The sequence below is a fragment of the Doryrhamphus excisus genome, linkage group LG14, assembly GCF_037039965.1.
Source record: "Doryrhamphus excisus strain RoL-2023G ecotype Guam linkage group LG14, RoL_Dexc_Guam_v1.1, whole genome shotgun sequence".
NCBI classification, from domain to species: Eukaryota; Metazoa; Chordata; class Actinopteri; order Syngnathiformes; family Syngnathidae; genus Doryrhamphus; species Doryrhamphus excisus.
The window spans coordinates 6,141,031-6,167,213 of record NC_136370.1 but is presented as its reverse complement, the minus strand read 5'-3'; the positions used below and the strand labels follow the sequence as shown (position 1 = coordinate 6,167,213).

The 26,183-nt window shown below is 40.5% G+C and overlaps 1 protein-coding gene across 1 annotated transcript in view; it reads left to right on the top strand.

Moving 5' to 3' along the window:
• dph6 (diphthamine biosynthesis 6) overlaps nucleotides 1-26,183 on the top strand; it is a 98,912-nt gene that overhangs the window by 38,876 nt on the left and 33,853 nt on the right. The window contains exons 7-12 of the mRNA XM_058091411.2: nucleotides 695-789; nucleotides 1,064-1,157; nucleotides 4,946-5,096; nucleotides 6,924-7,061; nucleotides 10,007-10,136; nucleotides 10,215-10,389. Coding sequence (XP_057947394.2) covers nucleotides 695-789; nucleotides 1,064-1,157; nucleotides 4,946-5,096; nucleotides 6,924-7,061; nucleotides 10,007-10,136; nucleotides 10,215-10,389 — 783 coding nt within the window. The remainder of the gene's footprint in view (nucleotides 1-694; nucleotides 790-1,063; nucleotides 1,158-4,945; nucleotides 5,097-6,923; nucleotides 7,062-10,006; nucleotides 10,137-10,214; nucleotides 10,390-26,183) is intronic.

Here is a 26,183-nt window from a genome sequence, read left to right as displayed (position 1 = left end):
CCGCTTATCCTCACAAGGGTCGCGGGGGTGCTGGAGCCTATCCCAGCTGTCTTCGGGCGAGAGGCGGGGTACACCCTGGACCGGTCACCAGCCAATCACAGGGCACATATAGACAAACAACCATTCACACTCACATTCATACCTATGGACAATTTGGAGTGGCCAATTAACCTAGCATGTTTTTGGAATGTGGGAGGAAACCGGAGTACCCGGAGAAAACCCACGCATGCACGGGGAGAACATGCAAACTCCACACAGAGATGGCTGAGGGTGGAATCGAACTCTGGTCTCCTAGCTGTGTGGCTTGCACGCTAACTACTACTCCACCATGTAGTTCGTCAATACGCCATAAGTACATATCTATATTAGTGCACTGAAACTAAGCTTCTATACATATACTCTCTATATATTTTTCCCAATTCAGTTGTCTTCCATAAATTAGGGGAGTCCTAAGTGATGCCTCGGGGCCATTTATTTGTTTATTATTGGCCCGCAGCAGTAAAAAACTTAATATTTGAAAAAACGCAATAAAGTGAGGGAGTGATGTTCGAGCTGTAATGTAGCAAAATGTGGAAAACAAAAAAAGCTTGGACACCCCAGGTCTAAATCAAATGTGTTTAGTGGCCATTCATGCTGTATAGTGTGTTTTTACATTATATTCTAGTTTCAGAACATCCTATGTTTTACTGTGTAGCTCTCCCAGAAGTACGGCGTCCATATTTGTGGCGAAGGAGGGGAATATGAAACCTTCACCCTGGATTGTCCTCTCTTCAAAAAGAGGCTCGTCATGTGAGTAAATGGATGAGAAATGTGACTTTGTAATGTTATTTTCCCATCTACCCACAGTTTTCCCTAATTTTCCAAGAAAAAAACCTGCCGCATTGTATGCATCAGGCATATAAATAAATGAAGGATAAGACTAAGGATGGGTATTTGCTCCTTGGCAGCAAAGTGGAGACTACGGAATATAACACTGCATACAGTACAGTGAAGTGAAAAAGGGGCAGAATAGATTGTTTTTTAGCTCCTAATGCTACAGCTGCTTTTTATTCATGTGTTGCAGTGATGCGGCGGAGACAGTGATCCACTCGGCAGATGCCTTCGCTCCGGTCGGCTACCTCCGTTTCACCGCCTTGCACACCGAGAGCAAAGCCAGCGTGAGTCCAAGTTGCGAGAGATCGATAGTCTTCGACGGCAAACCGATGAACTGACGTCAACAGAAAAAAAAAAAAAGTTTGGGCAGCTTTAGGCTTGATTGCTTTCAGAGCACTCGGAGGGGGAAAACAAATAGAAGAACAAAAGCCTTTGGTGTGCGATAACTTTGCTCAGGAGGAGAGGAGGAACCAGAGGGGAGAGTTCAGATCAGCCTCCAGAGGGGCCTCTCTTTCGCATATTCTCTCTCCGTCTCTCTCCTGCAGCCCCACATGGCCTACTTTGACGTCTGCAATATTCACTGCAGCCCCAAACTAGGCCCAGCTTAATAAACATGTCCGCTCACATTAGGGTGCTTTGCATTCAGGTAGCAGCCTAAGTGGGTGCGGGCGGGGTTTGCAGCGATGTAGCAAGTATTGTTTTTTTTTTTCTTTTGGCTTGCAGAATCCGAAGGAGATAAAAGAAAGGGGCTGCAAGGGGACACGCTATTTTTTACATTATGTATTGGCTAATTATGCATTCAGATTAAGAAACCCAAATCAGTATTCGATGGCCGCAATGTGTATGAATATTAATTATATTTGCAATTGCAAAGAGATACACTAACCAACAAACACCGGAAATGGACAGTGATAACCAAAGGTGTGTGACACTTCAGCCTTCTTGTTGCGGCTCCCTTCGCCGAGCGCTGTGATTTTTTCAACACCAAAATAGGGGACATGCGCATTTTTGAAAAGAATGTGAAATTTGCAACTCAAAACGCAAAAATTCATCTAGACTGCGTTCTGACTGCTGACTGGATGAGCAAAGTAGGGGACGCTAGAGTACATAATCCCTTCTTTCATCAGAAAGTTTTTTTTTTTTTAGTAATAAGCAGTTGAACATAAGCACGTTTCAGCAAAATATCAGTTCACAACTAAAAAAAAAGGGTACAAAACAGTTTTTTGTGAAAAAATCAATTTTAAACATAACTGAATTATTTAAAATATTTAATATTATATTAATATATTATATATAATATATTAATATTATATTTAAATATTATATAATTTTAAATAATTAAAATTTTCCTACAATATGTAATCTTCTGCATGCTACACTCCTCCATGCGCTCTCACTTCCTTGTGATAAGGGACTCCTGGAGTGGCAGATAGTGTGCCACAGCATCTGACTGTGCACTGACCGCTCACAAAAATATGTGCTTTCATGTGCTTACATCTCCAAATACCATAAAATTCTCCCAACAACATCAGGAAAATACTTTACATTTGTTGCTAGTTGCTTTTGAGAAATAAAGTCGTCAAGTCACCAAATTTGGTAAAAAAAATCACCAAGTTGTCAACACTGGGCTGCACATGAGATGGGAAGCCATTCACTGGACAACAGGTTTTACAAGCATTTTGTAGCTCCAGATCCTTTTTTTTTAAACTTTCAGAGCAGGCAAAATAGCTCTTTTGGGGTTGCCGGCCCCTGAACTAAGGTTATTATGCCATTTCCAGAAAAAATTCTGGAAATGACCTAATAACCTTTCCCTTGGAATCTGCCTCATTGAATGCATCTATTAATGTCCTGTTAGGTTTAAGAACAAACAGCAAATGTATGGATCGCATTTCTGTGCACCGACTAAATCCTGAATTATATGTATTTTTTTTTTCTGTGACTAAGTCTTGTCACACTGGTCTTATTTTAGTCCTGCATTCATTGTATTTGTCAAATTTAATACAAATGTTAGACTGTTTTGGCATTGTAGCTTGGAAACACTAAACAGCGCTTATGACCTGTAAGGACTTGAACATTTCAAACCCATGACTTTGGATTGGACTCAACCTGTCTTGTCTTGACTTGAGATTGACTTGGACTTGCACGTCTTCGCTTGAGATTAAAGACTTGAGATTCATTTCAGAAGACTGACTTGCTCCCACCTCTGGTTATACGGTAATCAAGCAGTGTAGTTGTCATATTATTGCCACTTCCTCCTACCAATAACTGTGTCTCTCCCTATCTTGCAACGCCCTTTTCCATTTTGCAAGACAGGGTAAGCTTTTACTAGCCTAAATTATTAGAAATACTGTGGAAGAACGGTGGAAAAACAGCATTCGGAGGCAAAGACAAAAAAATAATAATCAATTTAGATTTTTTTATAGCCTGAAAATGCAAAAATTTGAAGCTGCACTGACCAGAAACTAGAAAAAGCCCTAAAGGAACAGCATCAGTGTTTACTTTTGTGCGACAGTAAGTGCTTCAACAGGGTGGTGATTGTTTTATTTTTAGTAAAGTTTCTTAACTGACTGCAAAGTGTGAACAGCTTGCAAAACTGTTTGCAGTTCAATGGTTTCATCTTATGCACTCATCTTTGTTTACGGAGGTGTTCAAAAGCAGGTGCAACTACCTCAACGTCAGGGCCAGGAGGCAGCAGAGAGCCACCAGGTTCGAGTTACCGGTTTCTATTGCCGGCACAGACTGGACCTGCCACTGTCGTTGAATGCCTTGTAGTTTTTAGACAGACTGTCCGTCACTGGAGTGAGCGCACAGTGCAAATCTGAAAATGCAATCGTGGAAAAAAAGAGCATGGTTTTCGCACCTGCTAATTCCAAGTTGTACAAACATACGGCACATGTAGTTTCCGACGCTAGCAAAAGTAGTACCAAAATCACCACTATATCACATATCAGAAGACATGCGCAACATTTTTACATAGCGACATCACCACCTACTGGCCTGGCATGTACAATTTCCTCTTCTTTTTGGATGATGAAAATAACTTTCCCTGTTGTCATGTTAATGTAAACGTGGACATGAGATGCTAGCGTATTTCTAGCCGCGTGTAAAGAGGCCTCACTTAGCCTGAGGCGCCATGTCTTTCTGGGATATTTCGCACATCTTATAATAAACCAAACAGCGCTCGCTGAATGATTCCAAGGAAGAGGAACGTGTGTCCCTATTTGTAAGCCTCCCTTGTATCTTCATGTTATGGGGGTGGGAGGGTTGTTTTATTATGGACAGAAAACATACCCCCGTCGCACACAACCCGTGACCCCGCAGCCGCACTCACTCCCTGAAGCTAGATATTTTTTCACCCCCCCCCGCCCCATCACATCACACGCCATTCCACCGCCCCTATCTAGGTTGCTGGGGGAAGAGCAGGGAGATCCAGGGCCCCGCGATAAGAGAAAGAGGGGGCGGGGGGGGGGGCGACCAGGGGAAAACCTGCCCTGGCTCAGCCTTCTGAAGCTCTTCTCGTCAGGGTGACAGATCGGCGGTGACACCAGCACTAGAGGAGACGGCACCGGGCTCAGGGGGTGGGGACAGAGCGCCATCATTTGCCCTCCGTTAATGCTAGTCAAGCTATTTTTCATGCTGGGAAGGAGAGAGGGGATGGAGTATAATTATTTTGATTATCTTATGGCCTAATGCAGTTGACAGGAGATGAAGAAGCGGGGGGGTGGTGATGACAGTGGTGGTAGTGAGGGTTTGGGCGTTTGTGTGCATGGAATTTGTATTTAAATGCAGCGGCAGGGTTTGGCAGGTAATATTATGCCTCGAGAGAATGCTAATGATTTGTTGTTGATTTGAGAAGCACAAGATAAGTAAACAGGAAACAGTCATGGCTCATTTGACTGACAGGTGGCGTGATTGAATCTTCAGTGTCCGTACGCAAGCGCTCCCTGCAAAATGTTTCATATTCATTCACCTTCAAGTTATACATGCGCCCGGGCACTCATAAGTAAAAGACTGACATTGACAAGGTTGACTAATTATGCTGCGTTTTGTCTTGTCTGGCGCCTTATCGCAGGATGTGGCGGCGGGAGCTGTGGCTCGTTGTCCTTGCCAAAGCGCCATTGACAAGATAACCGAGGAGGTGGAATATGCTGATGGAGCCGGAGACGACCACCACCATGGAGAATTTACATCAGACATTGACCTTAGTTGTCAGCAGGGCCACGGTGAGATTCACTCATTGTGCCGCGGCTGCCTGCGTGCAAGCGTGTAAATATGTCTACTCTGCACGCGCGTCACATGATATCCTACCGCATTCTCCCGGATCCGTGTCATGCAGCCGCCATCGTGTGATGCAAGTGACTGACTGTTTGACACGATATGTCATCTCAGTGCATTTCTGACTGTCGCTATCTCGCCATCGACACACAAGTTATCTCTTACGCAGCAGGACTTATTCAGGCGGTTCCGTGGTTATGACGAACTACCGCAAATTATGAATCCTCTACAAAAGGACCGAATTACGTCCGCAAAACAGATGAATACCGAGTCACACGACTTAACCTCCATGAGGCAGACTCTTCTGATTTCATTGCATCAAAGAAAAGGAAAGTGAAAGTGACAAGTGAAGTAGAAAATGTGGAGAAATGTAGGCCAATAATTAGCAGCAAGCTTGGTTTAAGCCAGTGCTTCTCAAGTAGTGGGGAAGTCCCCAGGGTTGTTGAGAGGCGGGGGGGGGGACTTTACTAAATACAGAGATGTCCAAGCTTTTTCCACGGTCACATAGAAACGACTAAAAAGAGGGGGGCTGATTTGATATGCTGAGAAGTTATAGTTATAGTTATATTTTTTTATATTTTTTTATATGGGTTGTATGAATGTCGGTTTTCTAAGTCCCACCCCCATTTTTGCTGGGTTTTTTTTTTTAACCAAATATTTCAACTTAAATTACCTTTTTTTCTAAATTAGGACTTCCCATATTTTGGCATTATATAATAAGAAATATATATATATATATTTTGTTTTTCATAATATTAGAACTGTTAAAAATATTTATAATCTATAATATTATAATAATATTGTTATATAATAATAAATATAATAATAATATATATATATAATAATATATAGTAATATGATTAGTTTATTTTTACATTTTAGGACTTCCCATATTTTGACATTGTGTCCATAATATATTTTTTTTCCCAACCTTTGTTTTGTTTTTCATAATATTAGAACTGTTAAAAATATTTATAATCTATAATATTATTATATAATAATAAATATAATAATAATATATAGTAATATGATTAGTTTATTTTTACATTTTAGGACTTCCCATATTTTGACATTGTGTCCATAATATAACTTTTTTCCCAACCTTTGTTTTGTTTTTCATAATATTAGAACTGTTAAAAATATTTATAATCTATAATATTATAATAATATTATTATATAATAATAAATATAATAATAATAATAATAGATATAATAATATATAGTAATATGATTAGTTTATTTTTACATTTTAGGACTTCTCATATTTTGACATTGTGTTCATAATATAACTTTTTTCCCAACCTTTGTTTTGTTTTTCATAATATTAGAACTGTTAAAATATTTATAATCTATAATATTATTATTATATAATAATAAATATAATTATAATAATATATAAAAATATATAATAATATGATTAGTTTATTTTTACATTTCATACTCCTATGAAAGGGACAGTGATAACTATGCTATGGAGTGGTGTCATTATTTATACCATCTCTAACTTATAAGACTGTGTCTCCCTCTCTTGCAACGCCCCTTTCAGTGTACGAGGCAACCACAGGTGTGCATTTTACTGTATTTAATTCCTGTATTTAATCTTTTTAATTTGAATTCATTCATTTCACCACTACTACTAAGACATAAAGTTCTAATCTTGAAGCGATTGTGGCGAAATTGACTGCACTACTTTGCTACAACCAGCGGGGGCACTGTTGCTTCATTCTAAAAAGGTTCCATTACTAATTTGCTAATCCTCTTCTTCATTTTTAAAGTGCTTCCTGGAGATTTCCCTCCATCTTGCTCACTCAGAAGTCACATGGGTTATCAGTGGATATCTGGCATCAACGGGCAACAAAGCCAAGACCCGGGGATCCAGGGCCAGACTGCGGCAGCTTTCGTACTCTTGCAGAGTAAGCAAACCCTTTTTGAATCTCTCTATCGATTCTTTTTGCATGTTTCAGTATCTTCTGGACTTGACTCGATAAACTAGCGGGTATAATGTAATCCTAAGAGTCCACTGGGCCGGCGCCGTTGCAATTTGCTGTGGCGCCTAGTGGCGTGCAGTGGCTCAAACTGCTTCCCAACTGGCTCGTGGTGGCCTGTAACAGCGGCAAAAATTGAATTTGACGGGAAGAAAATTTCAAAATGTTTAAAATCTTCATGAAGAGGTGCTCACCAAGTGGAACCAAATGGCGCAAACAATCCACCCATTGAAATCCACTGAAATGTAATGGCGCGAGCCAAGTTGAGCCAATGATGCTAGGAGTCTGGTGCCAGTTTGCGCCAAAGATTATGTGATTGGCACATAGTTGCTCGTTGCGGCGCCGAATTAATGGCAACATGCCGAGCGAACATAATTCAGCGAGTAAAACCTGAAAAGTGGTGGGCTCAATTTGATTTTTTTTTTCATGGGGAACACAAAAAACATAAAATAAATAAACTTTAGTGTGTTAAATGTCATCAAAAGAGCCATGTCTGGCTCACAAACCATAGGTTCCCTACCCCTCATCCAGAGGATATGACGCCCTTCTTTAAGGAGACTTTCTATGTGAGAGTACATTGTTTGATAGAACTCTGCTAGGACTTCCAGGGAGCACATAGCAGTGCTGCAAGACCCCGATGTCTTCCACGGCTGAATGATTTTCCCGTTTTTTTTTGCTTACTGCAGCCTAGTTTACACTTCCACATATATGTGTCCCTCAGTGGTGACAATTGCGTACCAATGAGTAAATTGGTCTTAAACTGATTTGAAGTACAGTATGTGTACACACAGGGCGGCACGGCGGTCGAGTGGTTAGCGCACAGACCTCACAGCTAGGAGACTAGGGTTCAATTCCACTCTCGGCCATCTCTGTGTGGAGTTTGCATGTTCTCCCCGTGCATGCGTGGGTTTTCTCCGGGTACTCCGGTTTCCTCCCACATTCCAAAAACATGCTAGGTTAATTGGTGACTCCAAATTGTCCATAGGTAAGAATGTGAGTGTGAATGTTTGTTTGTCTATATGTGCCCTGTGATTGGCTGGCGACCAGTCCAGTGTGTACCCCGCCTCTCGCCCAAAGACAGCTGGGATAGGCTCCAGCACCCCCGCGACCCTCGTGAGGAAAAGCGGTAGAAAATGAATGAAAAAATATATATATAGAAAATGAATGAATTAATGTGTACACACTGTCCATGCCTCCCTTTTTCTAGTTTATGCCTCTTTCCTGCTCTTTCTGCAGCTGCAAGATAATATTGACTAATATTGACTCTGGAGTTCAATTGAACATCTTGTAGGTCCCTTGCAAATAGAGGAATAAATGAAGCTGGGGGTAGGGGGGGTGCCTATGCTGTTGTATGAATAGCGTGGGTCATAGTACATATACAGTCTGAAACCACTTAACGGCGATAAATGAGGGATTATGTACATTTTTACATAAATTACCTTACATCAATTACCTTACCTGGTTAATTGGTTCTTCTCTTCAACTTTCCCTTACAAAAAAAATCATAAAATTCCTTTTGACTAGCACGAACCCCTAAAAACTGACCCCCCCCCCCCCCCCCCCCCCCGCCATCCTATTGTCTTAAAAAAAAGAAGTGATGTGTAGGAGAATCAAAACCGTAGTTTTTGTCACATACTTAAAAGCAACAGGCAAAAGACCTTGTGTCAGATGCATCAGAGCGGAATAGCAAACAGCAACTGTCCAGAATCCGTCCATACCCCACACGCTTCTTAAATGCAGGCGTCCAGCGTGCGTATGTCGGGTGGTGGGGGTATCATTTTTGCCCTGCAGAAGTTTTAAAGTGAGCGCTTTTTCCAGTCTATCTGTAGTTTTTCCCCTTCTCCTCTCTGCCCGCTTTCCCTTTTTTTGATGGGGAAAGAGGAGCCAAAGATGAAAAGCATATTTAATGTTTATCGCGGTGCTCGACTGAACCGCCTTCACAGCGCCGAGACAATATTAAACAAGTTAATATTTAATGAAACGGCCTCTTTTGTATGAGGATGAAGTAGTCTGAGACGGTGGTGTTGGCAAAGGCAAAACAAACTTGAAGCGCTTTCAAATCATTGCAAGGAGAGAAGGGAGACTTGGCTTTGAGCGTTTTTTTTTTTTTTTTTTTAGTGCATACATGCTGCGTATGCTGCTCACACTTTTACAGTGGGGACAAACACCATTAGCACGGTGCTCTGGGTTAGCTTTTGTTCAAAAATGCATCAATAAGGCTATCTTCTTTACGCTGATCAAATACACAGGTTGGTGTTATTAATAAAACAGCCTTAGGGGACAAAAAAAAGCACCCAAACTGAAGTTGAATCATTTATAATGATACGATATATCATATTTTTAGAGGTAATCTGCAAAAAAAAAATCATACAAAACATATTTTCTTTAATAAGAAAAAGAAAAATCCCAACAAATATGTTTATTCTATGCATCCCCAAATAATCGCCATTCAGCATTTGCAGACTTTTATTCATCCATCCATTTTCCATACCGTTTATCCTCACAAGGGTCGTGGGGGTGCTGGAGCCTATCCCAGCTGTGGTACACCCTGGACTGGTCGCCAGCCAATCACAGGGCACATATAGACAAACAACCATTCACACTCACATTCATACCTATGGACAATTTGGAGTCGCTAATTAACCTAGCATGTTTTCGGAATGTGGGAGGAAACCGGAGTACCCGGAATAAACCCATGCATGCACACATGGGGAGAACATGCAAACTCCACACAGAGATGACCAAGTATGGAATCAAACTCGGGTCTCCTAGCTGTGGGGCCTGCACGCTATCATGCCATTTTGTGCTTATAATGTCCATAATGAGGTTGTTTATTGGTAGAAACCCATCTCGCTCTTTTGTTGTCTGTCCAGGTGAGCTGAACAGTCGAGGCTGGAGCATGAAGGACATTGTCCTTGTACACCTGTACGTGAGCAATATGGACGACTTTGGTCCACTCAACACAGTGTACAAGAATCACTTTGGCATAAACCCTCCAGCCAGGTACAAATACAGTCCATACACACAATATCATAATAAACTCTTTGCAGTTGTTGTCTAAAACGACATCATTTTCTGCAGAGTGTGTGTGCAAGCTCCGCTACCTGCTGGCCGGCTACTTCAGATGGACTGTCTTCTCCATAACTGGACCAAGCCCCCAACGGAGGGCAGCTTTCATCACAGAGAGGCGCTGCATGTACAGAGTCTTTCTCACTGGGCCCCGGCCAACATTGGGCCCTACAGTCAAGCCCTTAGGGTAAGGTGCCGTAAGGTTTCTTGTATTGATACTTGTATTTAATGTAGTGTGGTATAATATAATGTAGGGCTATACGATGATCTGGTGGTTAGAAGGCCTCTGTGTGAATGTGAGTAGTTGGTTTTCTATATGTGCCCTGCGCACCATTAACCAGCTAGGATAGGCTCCAGCACGCCTGCGACCCTAGTCAGGATAAGTGGTACAGAAAATAGATGGATTGATATTCATTCATTCATTCATTTTCTACCGCTTTTTTTCTCACGAGGGTGCTGGAGCCTATCCCAGCTGCCTTCGGGCGAGAGGCGGGGTACACCCTGGACTGGTCGCCAGCCAATCACAGGGCACATATAGACAAACAACCATTCCCACTCACATTCATACCTATGGACAATTTGGAGTCACCAATTAACCTAGCATGTTTTTGGAATGTGGGAGGAAACCGGAGTACCCGGAGAAAACCCACGCATGCACGGGGAGAACATGCAAACTCCACACAGAGATGGCCGAGGGTGGAATTGAACCCTGTTCTCCTAGCTGTAGGATCTGCGTGCCAACCACTAGACGGCCGTGCTGCCCGATGGATTGATAATAATGTAATATAACATAAAATATTAATATTGAAGCTATGATGATTGAATATATGTTATAATATATTTGGATAGGGCGGCACGGTGGAGGTCGAGTGGTTAGCGCGCAGACCTCACAGCTAGGAGACCAGGGTTCAATTCCACCCTCGGCCATCTCTGTGTGGAGTTTGCATGTTCTCCCCATAGGTATGAATGTGAGTGTGAATGGTTGTTTGTCTATATGTGCCCTGTGATTGGCTGGCCACCAGTCCAGGGTGTACACCGCTTCTCGCTCGAAGACAGCTGGGATAGGCTCCAGCACCCCCACGACCCTCGTGAGGAAAAGCGGTAGAAAATGAATGAATGAATAATATTCCATAATGTCACCCAGGCCCACCTGCAAAATGCTGCATTTTTAGCCTTACGTGTTTTCTTTATCTGTGTATTTTTCCACATTCATTTGTATGTAAAGACCGTCAAAAGGGCAGCTGCTGCACGCAAGTTTGCAGGAAAATTGTCCACGTTTGCACATGCATAACCACCACTTAACACTGTGTACTAAATGTTCCAGAGACAACATGGCAGCGAACAATTTACAACTCTTTTTGAGTGACCCAGCAGAAACCATGTACATAATTATGACTTATTGTTGGCAATGGCTGTATAATGTTTGGATGCGGAGGATCTTTCCCATGACGCCTAGTTTGTTTATATGCATGGCTTCTGTTGCTGTTTATCCGTGCAGCAGCGTATGATTGTGGTTTTGTACCATGCTTGTCGGAAGTTGCTATCCATTTTTGTCACTTGTTTGCTGCTTGGAACCCAGAAAGAATGTTGCATCTAAAAACCCAGCAGGAGGAAGTGGTGATACCGCGGTTGAACGCTCAGCTTGGCGTTTTTTTTTTGTTTACCCAGCCTGCATTATACGGGATTACACTTGTCAAGGTACTGTCAACAGGGATAGTGTCCATCTCCTCTTCGCTGTCCTTGATCCTGCTGCCAAATCCGCCTATGAGTGAGAACATGCGCGGATTAGCTATTTGTTTAAGATGCTTTGACAGCGCATATACGCCGTGACTCACAACGACTGGCTGACTTTTGCGCACTTCGGATTCTTGAGGGCTAACCTGTGGAGTTGACGCTGTGTTGGATTTACATGATGGGGTTGCCTTCAGGGGCTGTTTACACAAGGAAAACAGATTTTTAAAATGTGATGTTTTGGCAATTCATTGACATAAAAAGGTGCAAAAAATGGGCAAACATTTTTAAAAAGGGTTGGTTTTCTGTAGACATGGAAAACGGTCATCTGTAAAATCTCTTTTAAGTCTCATGAAATCTCTTTAAATGATCAGACGTCTTGTTGAATGAGCTTGCAATGGAACATGGAACCTGGTGCACCGCACACAACCAAGGTGCACTGTAGTCAGACACACTCCTCAAGCAGCCCCAGTGTGCCATGGTGTTCTCATGCCAGAATACCAGAAGGAAGTGTCTGATCTTTACTGAATCGTTCATATACCGCACGGTACCTACGTATATCTGGTCATATTTGGTATTACAGTTTACTCCATGGCCCATGACACCTCTCTCCCTGTGGCGAGACCAGAACGCGACCACATATTAGCTGCATCCATGTTTTAGCTGCAGGGTTCACAGTAGCGGCTTATACAAATTACAGTATGGTAATGGTTTTATTTCATTTGAACATGCATCAGATTATAATTGAGTGCATCCCATAATCAGTTCACAGTTCCACATGTCCAAAAGGAGTAGGAAGAAGCAAAGCTTATTAAATCCTACCCCTCCATCTGGTACTTTTACAATCAGTAACTGTTACATTTGTTCACTTCCTGCTTTCCATAATACAGTTTGTTTTTTTTGTGTTTTTTTTTAATAATGCACCTCATACCGAAGTACAAGGTGATATGAGCATCCAATGCCATAATGGGTACCATAGTAAGTGTCAATATAGTGATATATATAGCACATCATGACTGGTTCAAGACTCTTCATCCTTGTATTTAGCAAACATCAACTGCTTGTATTGTTTCTTGAATTGGCTCATCGTTGTGCATTGTTTGAGGTCCTTACTCAATCCATTCCATAGTTTGATTCCACATACTGAAATGCTATGGCTAGCATAACGTAGTCCTAGCATAGAAGTGTTTCAAATGTACTTCTTCCCTGAGATCATATTTCTCCTCTCTTGTAGAGAAGTATTGGATGACATTTTTAGCTAATTGGTTATTTTTAGCCTTATGCATTATTTTAGCTGTTTGAAGATGAACTATATCAGCAAGTTGAAGTATTTGTGATTTTAGAAATAAGGAGTTAGTATGTTCTCTGTAGGCGGCATTATGAATTATCCTTACTGGCCTTTTTGCAGTACATTTAGCGAGTGAAGATTGCTTTTATAGTTATTACCCCATATTTCCACACAATAAGTAAGATATGGTAGAACGTCTGATCAATCAATGTCAATTTCAGATGTATAGATGACACATTTCTGGTTAAAACACGCCCACATCCTGTTTATGCCCCACCCACTCTGAGTACAGACACATATACAGATAGATAGTGGACTCGCTCATCTCTATTCAGCAAAGTAGGGCGGGAAAAATGAGTGTCAAGTGTGAAACTTCACTCGTCTGAAGGTAGAAAAAAAGGCCACCTTTTGCAGTTTGTTCAGAATTTGTCTGTCGCTGATTCTGATCCTGCATCTCAAGGCAGAAAATTCTGTGGATGAACTTCCTCTACACATGGAGGTGGCGTGCGAAACTGGTGGTTTTTAATGTAGTAACCAGACTATGTGATGATGATTCTCTGATGGATGTGTGCCTTATTGGTGGAAATACACGCTGCGTGACAGGAGTGACTTTTATGAATTATTCCCGTGCGTTGTTGACTTTCTTGTGTCTTTACCCTGATGAATACATTACAACACGGGCAGGCGCTAACATGTTGATTAGCTTGACAGATGACGGATGCTGGACCTTCAAACTCGGCCCGTCTCGGTCATCCATCCGCCCGTCTTGTCACATCTTCGGCTTTGGCTCTCAGGAAGCTGACGGAATGTCGACCTGGCCCGCTAAATCTGACAGATTTGATTCAAAGAATTAGTTAACCTTTATCATGTCAAAGCAGAGGGGGCTCCAACCCCCCATTGGTGCATTGTATGCTAAACCCGAGGCTATGTTTTCTATTCCTTTTAGGCCTGCACCTGATTTACATGCAACATCATCATTTCTAAACGTGTTTGCATCAAACTTCATGCCTTTTAATTGTATTGTGGTTTAGCAGAGATGCAATGCAAATGTGTCCGCCAATTGTTTCAAACTCTATTTGCATAATCTAATTAAGATTCTTTACTGCCTTATTGCATCAATCAGACGTCGCTATTAAACCTGTCATTTTAAAATAATGGAGAGCAATAGCTGTTTTTTTGAAGAAATACAAGTCATGGGTACGGTTTCTTTGTTTTAGACCAATTACCCTAAACCTCAGTTGGACAGTCTAACTCAGGGGTCTCAAACTCAATTTACTTGGGGGCCACTGGAGCTCGGGTCTGGGCGAGACTGAGCCGCATCAGGTTTTCCAAAAAAAAACAAAAAAACGCATTTAATAAAAACAGAAAAATTGATAAACTTTGCTTTGGTTTCGATTTTCTACAAGAAAAGCTCTGATAAAACATTTCACTGTTCTCAAATATCTTACTTTTTATTTTTCTACACAAAATAAGATGAAAAATAAATAAACAAATCAAGAATAAAGAAAATCAATCAGTAATAAATAAATATAATAATAATAATAATAATAATAAAACAGCAAATAATAAAAACCTAAGAAACCACATATAGTTGGTGGGTAGACAAATTATTTTTTTCATATTAAAATGAACAAAGCATTATTAGAGCCCTGTAGACATGACAAAACACGACTATAGTCACATTAATACTCTTTTTATTTACAACATATTGTGCAACTGCAGGGTCTTGAGACACATGCTAACTCGCAAACTAGAGAGCTAGCGACCTAAACGGTAGCCTCCAAGTTATTTCCTTTACACTTAAATAGCCAAAAACTTACCACTTCCACACGGATAGGGAGGATAACTATTAACAGTTATTTAACCTTTAACATGAACATTAATCAAACGTAATAATTTTTTCTGGGTACATGATACCATACAGCATCCATATCAAACTTGCGCGGGCCGCACTAACATTAAACTTTCATATCAAGGTGGGAGCCTCAAACTAGTGTCCTGCGGGCCACATTTGGCCCGCGGGCTGCGTGTTTGAGACCCCTGGTCTAAATAGAATAAATAATAGCTCATGCAGTGATGACCGACAATGAAAAATAAAATGAAGACGTGTAAAAAAACAAACAAACAAATAAGTAAATAAATAATGAATACAAAAATACATAGCTGATGCAGCAATGAAAGAATGATGAAAACATTCAATAATTATAAAATAATAATAATAATAACAACAAATAGGTATATAAATATGAAAATCACTAAAATACAAATGCATCAATACAAAATAAAATAAAACGTTTATTAATAATAATAACTTAATTTAAATAACTATTCATACTAAAATAATAATCATTCTTTCTCATTATCTCAACAGTATGATTTGATTTGGCTTAGTTAGTTCACCTGATACCCTTTCAATGTTTGGTTGTTGGGGTCTAGCCAGGAATGGAAACCACACCGTCTGCATGGAAGCCTGACACCACCAGGCCTAAATGAAGCATTTTCAATCATAAAAATGGCTAAATGAACTCAAACCCATAAATAAAGCATTCATAAGATGCATTCAAAGGCATTGTAATGATATTCCACAGGTCATTAAATGTTAGTAGTATGGCTGTTATGTTCGATGAGACCCACAAGCACCAGACTTGATTGCCGGAACAACAGGCTTTTATTGCAGGTGTCAATTATTTCACAACAGGCATCTTTCAATGTCACTTCCTGGCCGCCTTCGACTCAGCTCCCCTTGCACCGGAACACATTTACAGCAACACACATAAACATTAGTCTTATTTATGCCTTATTTTCTCTTATCATGTCTACTCTTTTGAGTAGCACAAGTATACGTACGTGGTGGGTGAGGGTGGGACATGACGGAAACCACCGATTTAGAAGGTCATAAAGATGTTTTTTTTTAATTAGGAATCTTATTATGTGCAAATGTACTTATCACAGTCGGGTCGGGAACCAATTAACCGTGATAAATGAGACATTATTATGACTGTACTTCTTTAGACAGCATTTTTATACAGAAAAAGAGACAATGAGGGTTATAAGTGGGCAGTTGGATAAAAAAAAATACTTCCCACATCTGTTAAAATGAACGTCGCCTATTTTGCGTAGTTCCCCTCGGAGCATTGTTTATGGCGGCAAGCACAATAGCCCGATCAGGGCCGAATGGAGAGACGATGACTCTGTATGCTTGTTAAACATCTCCTCTTCCCTGTTAAGGTAAGTGGCTCACCCCTGGGATATTTGCCAGGGAAATTATATTCACTGATCACATTCCGCCGGGCGTGTTCGCGGGAAGTGAGCCGACCGCACAGGCCGAATGCTAGCCCCCCCACCCCGTCCTTTTTCACCGCTCGTCTAATTGTGAGTGACAGTCGACATTGTGGAGGGCTGCCGTGTGCAAAAGCCACAATAGGATTTGCATTGGATTTTGAAAATTGTCAAAGTGGACCGGCAGGCATCAGCGGAGGGAAGTGGATGTGACGCTGCCAATTAGCGTCAAAGGGCCAGAGGAGGGACGCCGAGGCGCATGGTAGAACATTTGAATAATCTTATGACGGGAGCTGGAAATGTTAAAAAACTATGACCTGGACTTTTACTCAACAGCCTCATGAAAAGTTGGACTTGGCCACACATGTAGAGTTTGGCAGCTGACGTTTTTAGCATTGCAAGGGGGCATTTTTTGCCATTTTCCTTCATTTTTACTGCCTAGCACGGCAATTGTTATGACAAATTTCAATAAAAGGCCAAATGTTCCCAAACAAAGAATGTTGCCCAAACTTTTTTTATGGGGTTTATGGATAAAATATATTCTGGATTCTTCCCACACTAATTGTGCGAAAGACTGGAAGTATTTATAATCATTATTATTATGACTCTTAATTACTTCCACATTTCTCAACTGATCCAAGCCATTGAAACATTTGACTGTTCAGCTCATTCAGGACATGTTTCATATGCCATAAAAATATATTTTTGATGGAAATTAATTAAACTATTACTCCTCACATGTTTCTCAACCCACTTTCATTCAAATGGCAAGATGTACATAAAAAACCCCAAACAAAACACTTTTTCTAGGACTTTCTAATGATTGGATGATTAACATTTTTAAACAGATTAATCACCATTAATCACTATGTGTGAAATATGCCCCATTTTGCAATATTTTTTTCACAGAAAGATAAAGGACAGGACAGGGATGTATAGATTTTAAATGTAATTATTTATATTAATACATTTTATTAAAAAAATTATAAACATTTCAGCTAAAATGAAAGGAAAGGTATATAAAACTGTGGTGAGACCAGTCATTTGTTTGGTATAGAGTTGTTTGGTATAGAGACAGTGCCACCAAGGAAAAGACAGGAAGCAGAACTGAATAGCAGAGATGAAGATGCTGAGGTTCTCATTGGGAGTGACCAGGATGGATAGGATCGGGAAGGAGTAAATCAGAGGGACGTAACATGTTAGAGGCATTGGACTTGGCCGGACTGAGATGGTTGGGACATGTCCAGAGGAGAGATAGTGAATATATTGGTAGAAGGATGCTGCATTTAGAGCTGCCAGATAGGAGGCATAGAGGAAGACCAAAGAGGAGGTTCATGGAATATGGTAAATCAAGTTATGGCATCCTGAGTTCAATTCCAACCTGATGCTGCCCAGCCTTGCCCAGACCCTAGCTCCAGTGGCCTCCAGGTAAATTGAGTTTGAGGCCCCTGCTATACACGGTATATGGTGTTGAAATTGCACTGCTGTTGATGTGTTAAGGTCGCAATAGAGTGCCTCTGTCCACCGTCATAACTGAGAGATGTGGTTTGCCATGATGCACATACCGTAATTATTTATATTTATTATACTCAAAAATTTGCGATGGGATATGAAAAAGCGAACCATAAAATCACCTTCATTTTCAAACACACATGCAGGCGAGTGTCCGGCGTTTTTAGTTACATTAGCTGCCATTTTAGTGATGATCACATCGTTAGTCTTAAAAAAAACTCAACATACTCCTTCAAGTGTTTTCACTGCGACAGGCGAGATATTTTTGTGGCATGTTTTGTTGGGTGCAAAATTTTTGCAAACGACAGGTAAGGCCTACACGGTAGACATGATTGTTGTGAAGGAAACGAAAGTGGGTGGCAGATGATGGCTACAGGCTACATGCTGCAATAATACGAGCCAGAGGTGATCGGCTTTTGTGATCAGCGTCCAAAGGGCATTTATCGGCCTATTTATCGGCCTATTTATCGGCCTATTTATCGGCCTATTTATCGGCCTATTTATCGGCCTATTTATCGGCCTATTTATCGGCCTTTCTTTTTCAAGGAAATTGACCGATTTTTATTGCTGGCATATCGATCGGAGCTCTTTGCTCTGGTCACCATAAAGTAATATTTTTTTCTTATTTTAATAAATTTTCCTGTGGATAATGTAGCACTGGGCGGCACGGCGGTCGAGTGGTTAGCGCACAGACCTCACAGCTCGGAGACCAGGGTTAAATTCCACCCTTGGCCATCTCTGTGTGGAGTTTGCATGTTCTCCCCGTGCTTGCGTGGGTTTTCTCCGGGTACTCCGGTTTCTTCCCACATTCCAAAAACATGCTAGGTTAATTGGCGACTCCAAATTGTCCATAGGTATGAATGTGAGTGTGAATGGTTGTTTGTCTATATGTGCCCTGTGATTGGCTGGCGACCAGTCCAGGGTGTACCCCGCCTCTCGCCCAAAGACAGCTGGGATAGCCGCGACCCTCGTGAGGAAAAGCGGTAGGAAATGAATAATGTAGCACTCCCAATGACAGCTAATCATTATCATATGTAGGCGGTATCTGTCGATCAAATCGTACAATATGGAGATAGTCCAAATTGGAATTACCAGGCCTTGGCGGAGGTTTATGGCCTAACCAAGACCTATTGTCATTTGGATTATTTAAAAGACAGCCAAGTTCATAAAAAAAATGTCTGTGGGGATTTTGGAAATAGTAGCACGTAGAGAGTGCCGGGAAATGAAATGAGACCGTGTTGGAATGCAGTGAAGAATCCAAAACCACTTGGAAGAAATACAGCCATGGATGTTCTTTGCTATCCCGTTTCAACCACTGCCTTACAAGAACATGCTTTAAAACAGTGGTTCTCAATTATATTCTGTCATGCCCGCCCTGTTTTTTCATGCCCCCCGTCCCCAATTTGGAATACAATTGAGGACCTGTAGTATTTATTTTTCTGTACGAACTACTGTATGAGTTGCTGGAACTAAGCAACCATTTTTTTCAAGCAGATAGAAGTGAGAGTCAGTCAGTCTCAAGTCTTCAATCCCAAGTCTCAAGTAAAGACGACCAAGTTCAAGTCTTCAGGTCAAGCCAAGTCCAGAATCATAGCCGTGACATTTTCTTACATTTTACAAGCACTATGAGGTGTTCCTTCATTCATTCATTCATTCATTCATTCATTCATTTTCTACCGTTTTTTCCTCACGAGGGTCGTGGGGGGTACTGGAGCCTATCCCAGCTGTCTTTGGGCGAGAGGCGGGGTACACCCTGGACTGGTGGCCAGCCAATCACAGGGCACATATAGACAAACAACCATTCACACTCACATTCATACCTATGGACAATTTGGAGTGGCCAATTAACCTAGCATGTTTTTGGAATGTGTAATGTGTTCATATGCAGTAATGTAATCTCTTGTTTATCGTGATAAATTAGTTCCAGACCCGACTATGTTAAGTGTTTCCGTTAAATTCCTTATTTATAAATTTAATGTTGTTGTAGTTAGAGCATAGAAAACCTGTTTACGACCTTCTAAATCATTTTTTTAACATGGTTAAAGCATGGTGGGGAGTGGTTAGCTTGCAGGCCACACAGCTAGGAGACATGGGTTCGATTCCCCGCTTGGGCATCTCTGTGGGGAGTTTGCATGTTCTCCCCGTGAGCTCCCCCGTTTTTCTCCCACAATTCATAAACATGCAAGGTTAATTGGTGACTCCCAAATGTGAGTGTGGTGAAAATGGTTGTTTGTTTATATGTGCCCTGTGATTGGCTGGCGACCAGACCACCTCTCACCCGAAAACAACTGGGATAGGCTCCAGCATACCCGCGACCCTTGTGCGGATAAGCGGTGTAGAAAATGGATGGATGATAAAGCCCTTTAAATATGAAGTAGCACCCCTATATTCACCTTTACACTTTGTATTACCCAATATAGTTGACATAATGAGACATAAATAACACTTTAAATCAGCATTGGGTAAGGTCCTTGTTTCTTTTTTTTAACTCAATGTAACATTACTGACACCGAGTGACCATTACAGAATACTATATATCATCATAGCGTCTTTGAATGTGTCTTCTGAATGCTTTATTTGTTTTTTTTTAACAAATGTTGCAATTTTTATGCAATTTTATTGTGGAAAAATATGTCAAATTTGTGTGAATTAGCATATATGTTTTACCTCGAATAAGAAATATTTTACCACAACATGAATTATTAATATAGTTTTGAAAAAGCAGCAACATGTGATTAGGGATTACTGTAGTAAGTTTTATGTTATTTACTATGGGAAAAACTGCTTTGTTTTTTGCACGGTACGGTTTCGTCGAATCTTTTCGAAGGAATTACTAACAAAAACCGAGCTACCACTGGATATTAAAAGTCAACCTGCGCTACCAAAACCTACATCTATAGAGACTACATCCACCTCAATTAGCACGGAAGAGTAATTATCTCCAAAGCAGTGCCTACGTGCATCTGCGTTCAGGGAGGTCTTCAAGGAGCTCTAACAGATTAATTAGGACGTTTAACTTCATTTCTAATACAACAAAATTAATCCGGTAAAATGAGGGATCTCGGAGGAGGCGCCTGTCAGCATCTTGACGCCTCTCCCCAGTTTGCCATCATCTATTAAAACCTGGCTTTTATCTCACCTCTCCCACGTCGTACTTTATGGATTTCTTTTTTTTTTTTTTGTTCATAAACACAGCCCATACTTCATAAATGTCTCAATTTTTCCCGTCTATTAAGGTTATTTCAAAAGCGGCTGATGTGAAAAATAAAAAAAAGAGTCGGGGCATGCGTGAAATAATGGGGCGATAATATGCCGTAGCGCTGGAGGCTAAAGAACAGCAGCTGAGCAGGGGCGGTGGCGTGCACGACGTGAGGGGTGTTATCACGTTTAATAAAAGAACAAGTGATCACCTCTGACCACGAGGCGGCGACGGGGGAAATGGGTGGGTCTGGGAGTTGTGGAGTAATTGGGTGGATGAAAAATTTGCACTGGTTTGCTCCCTAAAAGAACATCATGTTGGGCAGCTGCTTTTCTTTTCCTAATACCTGAATTATATGTGAAAACTTGAAACTTTTGTCCGGACGATACGACAGTCAGGATTCATGAGAATTGAGTCACGTCCTGTCCACCCAACGAACAATGTCTGGAGGCTCTGCTCATCCTAAACTAAACTTATTTCTAAAATCACAAATACTTAAACTTGCTGATATAGTCCATCTTCAAACAGCTAAAATAATGCATAAGGCTAAAACCTCATATTACAAATATACAACATAAGGTGGCCAGAAATATTTCAGTATTGAACAAAACAAAATTAGTTCTCAATCAGAAATCACTCCACACTTTTTATTGCTCTCTGGTTCTACCATCTTACTTATTGTGTGGAAATATGGGCTAATAACTATAAAAGCAATCTTCACTCGCTAAATGTACTGCAAAAAAGGTCAGTAAGGATAATTCATAATGCCGCCTATAGAGAACATACTAACTCCTTATTTCTAAAATCACAAATACTTCAACTTGCTGATATAGTTCATCTTCAAACAGCTAAAATAATGCATAAGGCTAAAAACAACCAATTAGCTAAAAATGTCATCCAATACTTCTCTACAAGAGAGGAGAAATATGATCTCAGGGAAGAAGTACATTTGAAACACTTCTATGCTAGGACTACGTTATGCTAGCCATAGCATTTCAGTATGTGGAATCAAACTATGGAATGGATTGAGTAAGGACCTCAAACAATGCACAACGATGAGCCAATTCAAGAAACAATACAAGCAGTTGATGTTTGCTAAATACAAGGATGAAGAGTCTTGAACCAGTCATGATGTGCTATATACAGTGAAGAAAATAAGTATTTGAACACCCTGCTATTTTGCTATTTCTCCCACTTAGAAATCATGGAGGGGTCTGAAATTTTCATCGTAGGTGCATGTCCACTGTGAGAGAGATAAACTAAAAAGAAAAATCCAGAAATCACAATGCATGATTTTTTAACAATTTATTTGTGTGATACAGCTGCAAATAAGTATTTGAACACCTGTGTATCATCTAGAATTCTGACCCTGAAAGACCTGTTAGTCTGCCCATTAGAAGTCCACCTGCACTCCATGTATCATCCTGAATCAGATGCACCTGTTTGAGGTCGTTAGCTGCATAAAGACACCTGTCCACCCCATACAATCAGTAAGACTTTAACTTGTAACATGGCGAAGACCAAAGAGCTGTCCAAAGACACCAGAGACAAAATTGTACACCTCCACAAGGCTGGAAAGGGCTACGGAGCAATTACCAAGCAGCTTGGTGAAAAAAGGTCCACTGTTGGAGCTATCATTAGAAAATGGAAGAAGCTAAACATGACGGTCAATCTCAATCGGAGTGGAGCCCCATGCAAGATATCACCTCGTGGGGTCTCAATGATTCTAAGAAAGGTGAGGAATCAGCCCAGAACTACACGACAGGACTTGGTCAATGACCTGAAAAGAGCTGGGACCACCGTTTCCAAGGTTACTGTAGGTAATACACTAAGACGTCATGATGTGAAATCATGCATGGCACGAAAGGTTCCCCTGCTTAAACCAGCACATGTCAAGGCCCGTCTTAAGTTTGCATATGACCATTTGGATGATACAGAGGAGTCATGGGAGAAAGTTTTATGGTCAGATGAGACCAAAATAGAACTTTTTGGTCATAATTCCAATAAGCGTGTTTGGAGGAAGAAGAATGAAGAGTACAATCCGAAGAACACCATCCCTACTGTGAAGCATGGGGGTGGTAGCATCATGCTTTGGGGGTGTTTTTCTGCACATGGGACAGGACGAGTGCACTGCATTAAAGAGAGGATGACTGGGGCCGTGTATTGTGAGATTTTGGGGAACAACCTCCTTCCCTCTGTCAGAGCATTGAAGATGGGTCGTGGCTGGGTCTTCCAACACGACAACGACCCGAAGCACACAGCCAGGAAAACCAAGGAGTGGCTCCGTAAGAAGCATATCAAGGTTCTAGCATGGCCCAGCCAGTCTCCAGACCTGAACCCAATCGAAAATCTTTGGAGGGAGCTCAAACTCCGTGTTTCTCAGCGACAGCCCAGAAACCTGACTGATCTAGAGAAGATCTGTGTGGAGGAGTGGGCCAAGATCCCTCCTGCAGTGTGTGCAAACCTGGTGAAAAACTACAGGAAACGTTTGACCTCTGTAATAGCAAACAAAGGCTACTGTACCAAATATTAACATTCATTTTCTCAGGTGTTCAAATACTTATTAGCAGCTGTATCACACAAATAAATTGTTAAAAAATCATGCATTGTGATTTCTGGATTTTTCTTTTTAGTTTATCTCTCTCACAGTGGACATGCACCTACGATGAAAATTTCAGACCCCTCCATGATTTCTAAGTGGGAGAAATAGCAAAATAGCAGGGTGTTCAAATACTTATTTTCTTCACTGTATATCACTATATTGACACTTACTATGGTACCCATTATGGCATTGGATGCTCATATCACCTCCTACTTTGGTATGAGGTGCATTATTAAAAAAACAAACAAAAAAAACCTTAAACTGTATTATGGAAAGCAGGAAGTGAACAAACGTAACAGTTACTGATTGTAAAAGTACCAGATGGAGGGGTAGGATTTAATAAGCTTTGCTTCTTCCTACTCCTTTTGGACATGTGGAACTGTGAACTGATTATGGGATGCACTCAATTGTAATCTGATGCATATTCAAATGAAATTAAACCATTACCATTACCATAAACACGGGGGTCAACATGAATCAAACCCACTGATCAAACCTACCTAAGTCCTTACCAAATTGGCATGTCATGACTGGTAAATCAGGGTGCATGTACATCATACCTGCTGGGAGTGGTGAAATGTCTTCAAAGACAACCTGAAGGGTTTTTTGGGGGCCCTGAGAAGTAAAAAACAAAACAGAAGAATATAAAAAATAACCACAATTTAACCAAGCAGATGGCATTTTGGTTTGGAATATTTGAGTAACATCCCAAAAGCTGCCCAATCAAGTCCTTAATTTATGGATATGTTCTTTACTGCCAGTATGACCTGCGCCAACGTATGCACCAACGATTGTTTTTTTTGTTTACTTTTTGGCCCGGACCAGAATACCGAACCATTCTTATTCTGTTCCAGAGCCAAAAGAGGTTTCCACTCTCTTGATGCTTTTTGTTGAACATTTAACATTCCCACAACATGCTCATGTAATTTAGCCTTGGCTCGGAATCCCTGTCCCGCTCGTTTGAGGCTTTCCGGCGTGTTCAGTATATCAGTGTTGACATGTGGTTTGAAACTCCCGGCTCGGACGGAGCTGACGCCTTGGCAACTGCATTTGGGTCATTGCATCATGTACAGTATTTTAATGGCTTCCTGGTTTGGTCAACACAGGCTGGTTATTAGCGTGTACCTTGGAGTGAGGACACGGGAAGGGACCGGATGTGTCACAGTGCATTTCATATCACACGCAGGCAAATAGCAGTTCTGTCCACTCGTTAATTGGAGGTGTTCTTGGTGGAATATAATAGTGTCTGACTGCCATCGGAAAGAAAGGGATCATGGACTGATGTTTTTCTCTTTTATTACTCTATATTTTGTTATTAAAAGGATGTGCAATAGTTGGAAATACTTGGTCAATAAATGACACTCACTAGTTATCATGCTTATTCAATTTAGGTATCCTATGACTGCAATCGTTATTGGGGTATTTCCAAGGTGTGAGTGTTAAGGTTTTACATTATTATTATTATTATTATTATTATTATTATTATTATTATTATTATTATTATTATTATTATTATTATTATTATTATTAAATAATACAATACAACAACCATTACAATACAATAAAATAAAATACAATGCAAACAAACAACCCAGATTAGGCACAGAAAGTGAAGACTGGGGCTGGAGCTGGTCATCGGTTTGAGCACAGACCTAAAACCTTGCTTTTTAATGCACAAGACTAGACACACACAAACTAAAAAGCACGTCTAAAAACCTCAAGGTAGGGCTTAACAAGAAGAAACTGATGTTTGGGTTGGTCACCTGTCCAGACACAGTCTCAAGTTCTTGTTTTTTAATACACAAGATTAGACACATGCAATCCAGAAAATGATATGTAAATGTTACACTCAGGGGGGAAAAAGGCTAATAGGCTAATAAATTGACAATAAAAGCACAAATACTGCAGATTTCAGAAAACAACAGATGGAATGATACAGCACTCTAAAAGAAGCAATGAAGTCTGTAAAATGAAATTAAAAAAATCCAAAAATTGTTACAACTATAATGACGCAAATGGTAATATTAATGATGATTATAATAATGTTGATAATAATAACAATAATAATGGTAATAATTATAAGGATTATAACAATAATGATAATAACAATAATAATATTACAATGATAATAATAACAGGGGAAAACAAGACTGTGGCATGAACATGATTATATCTTGCAAAAAGGACAAAAATGTAAAAAAAAGCACAAATACTGCAGATTTCAGAAAACAACAGATGGAATGATACAGCACTCTGCAAGAAGCAATGAAGTCTGGAAAATTAAATAATTTTAAAAAAATTCCAAAATTGTTACAACTATAATGATGCAAATGGTAAGATTAATGATGATTATAATAATGTTGATAATAA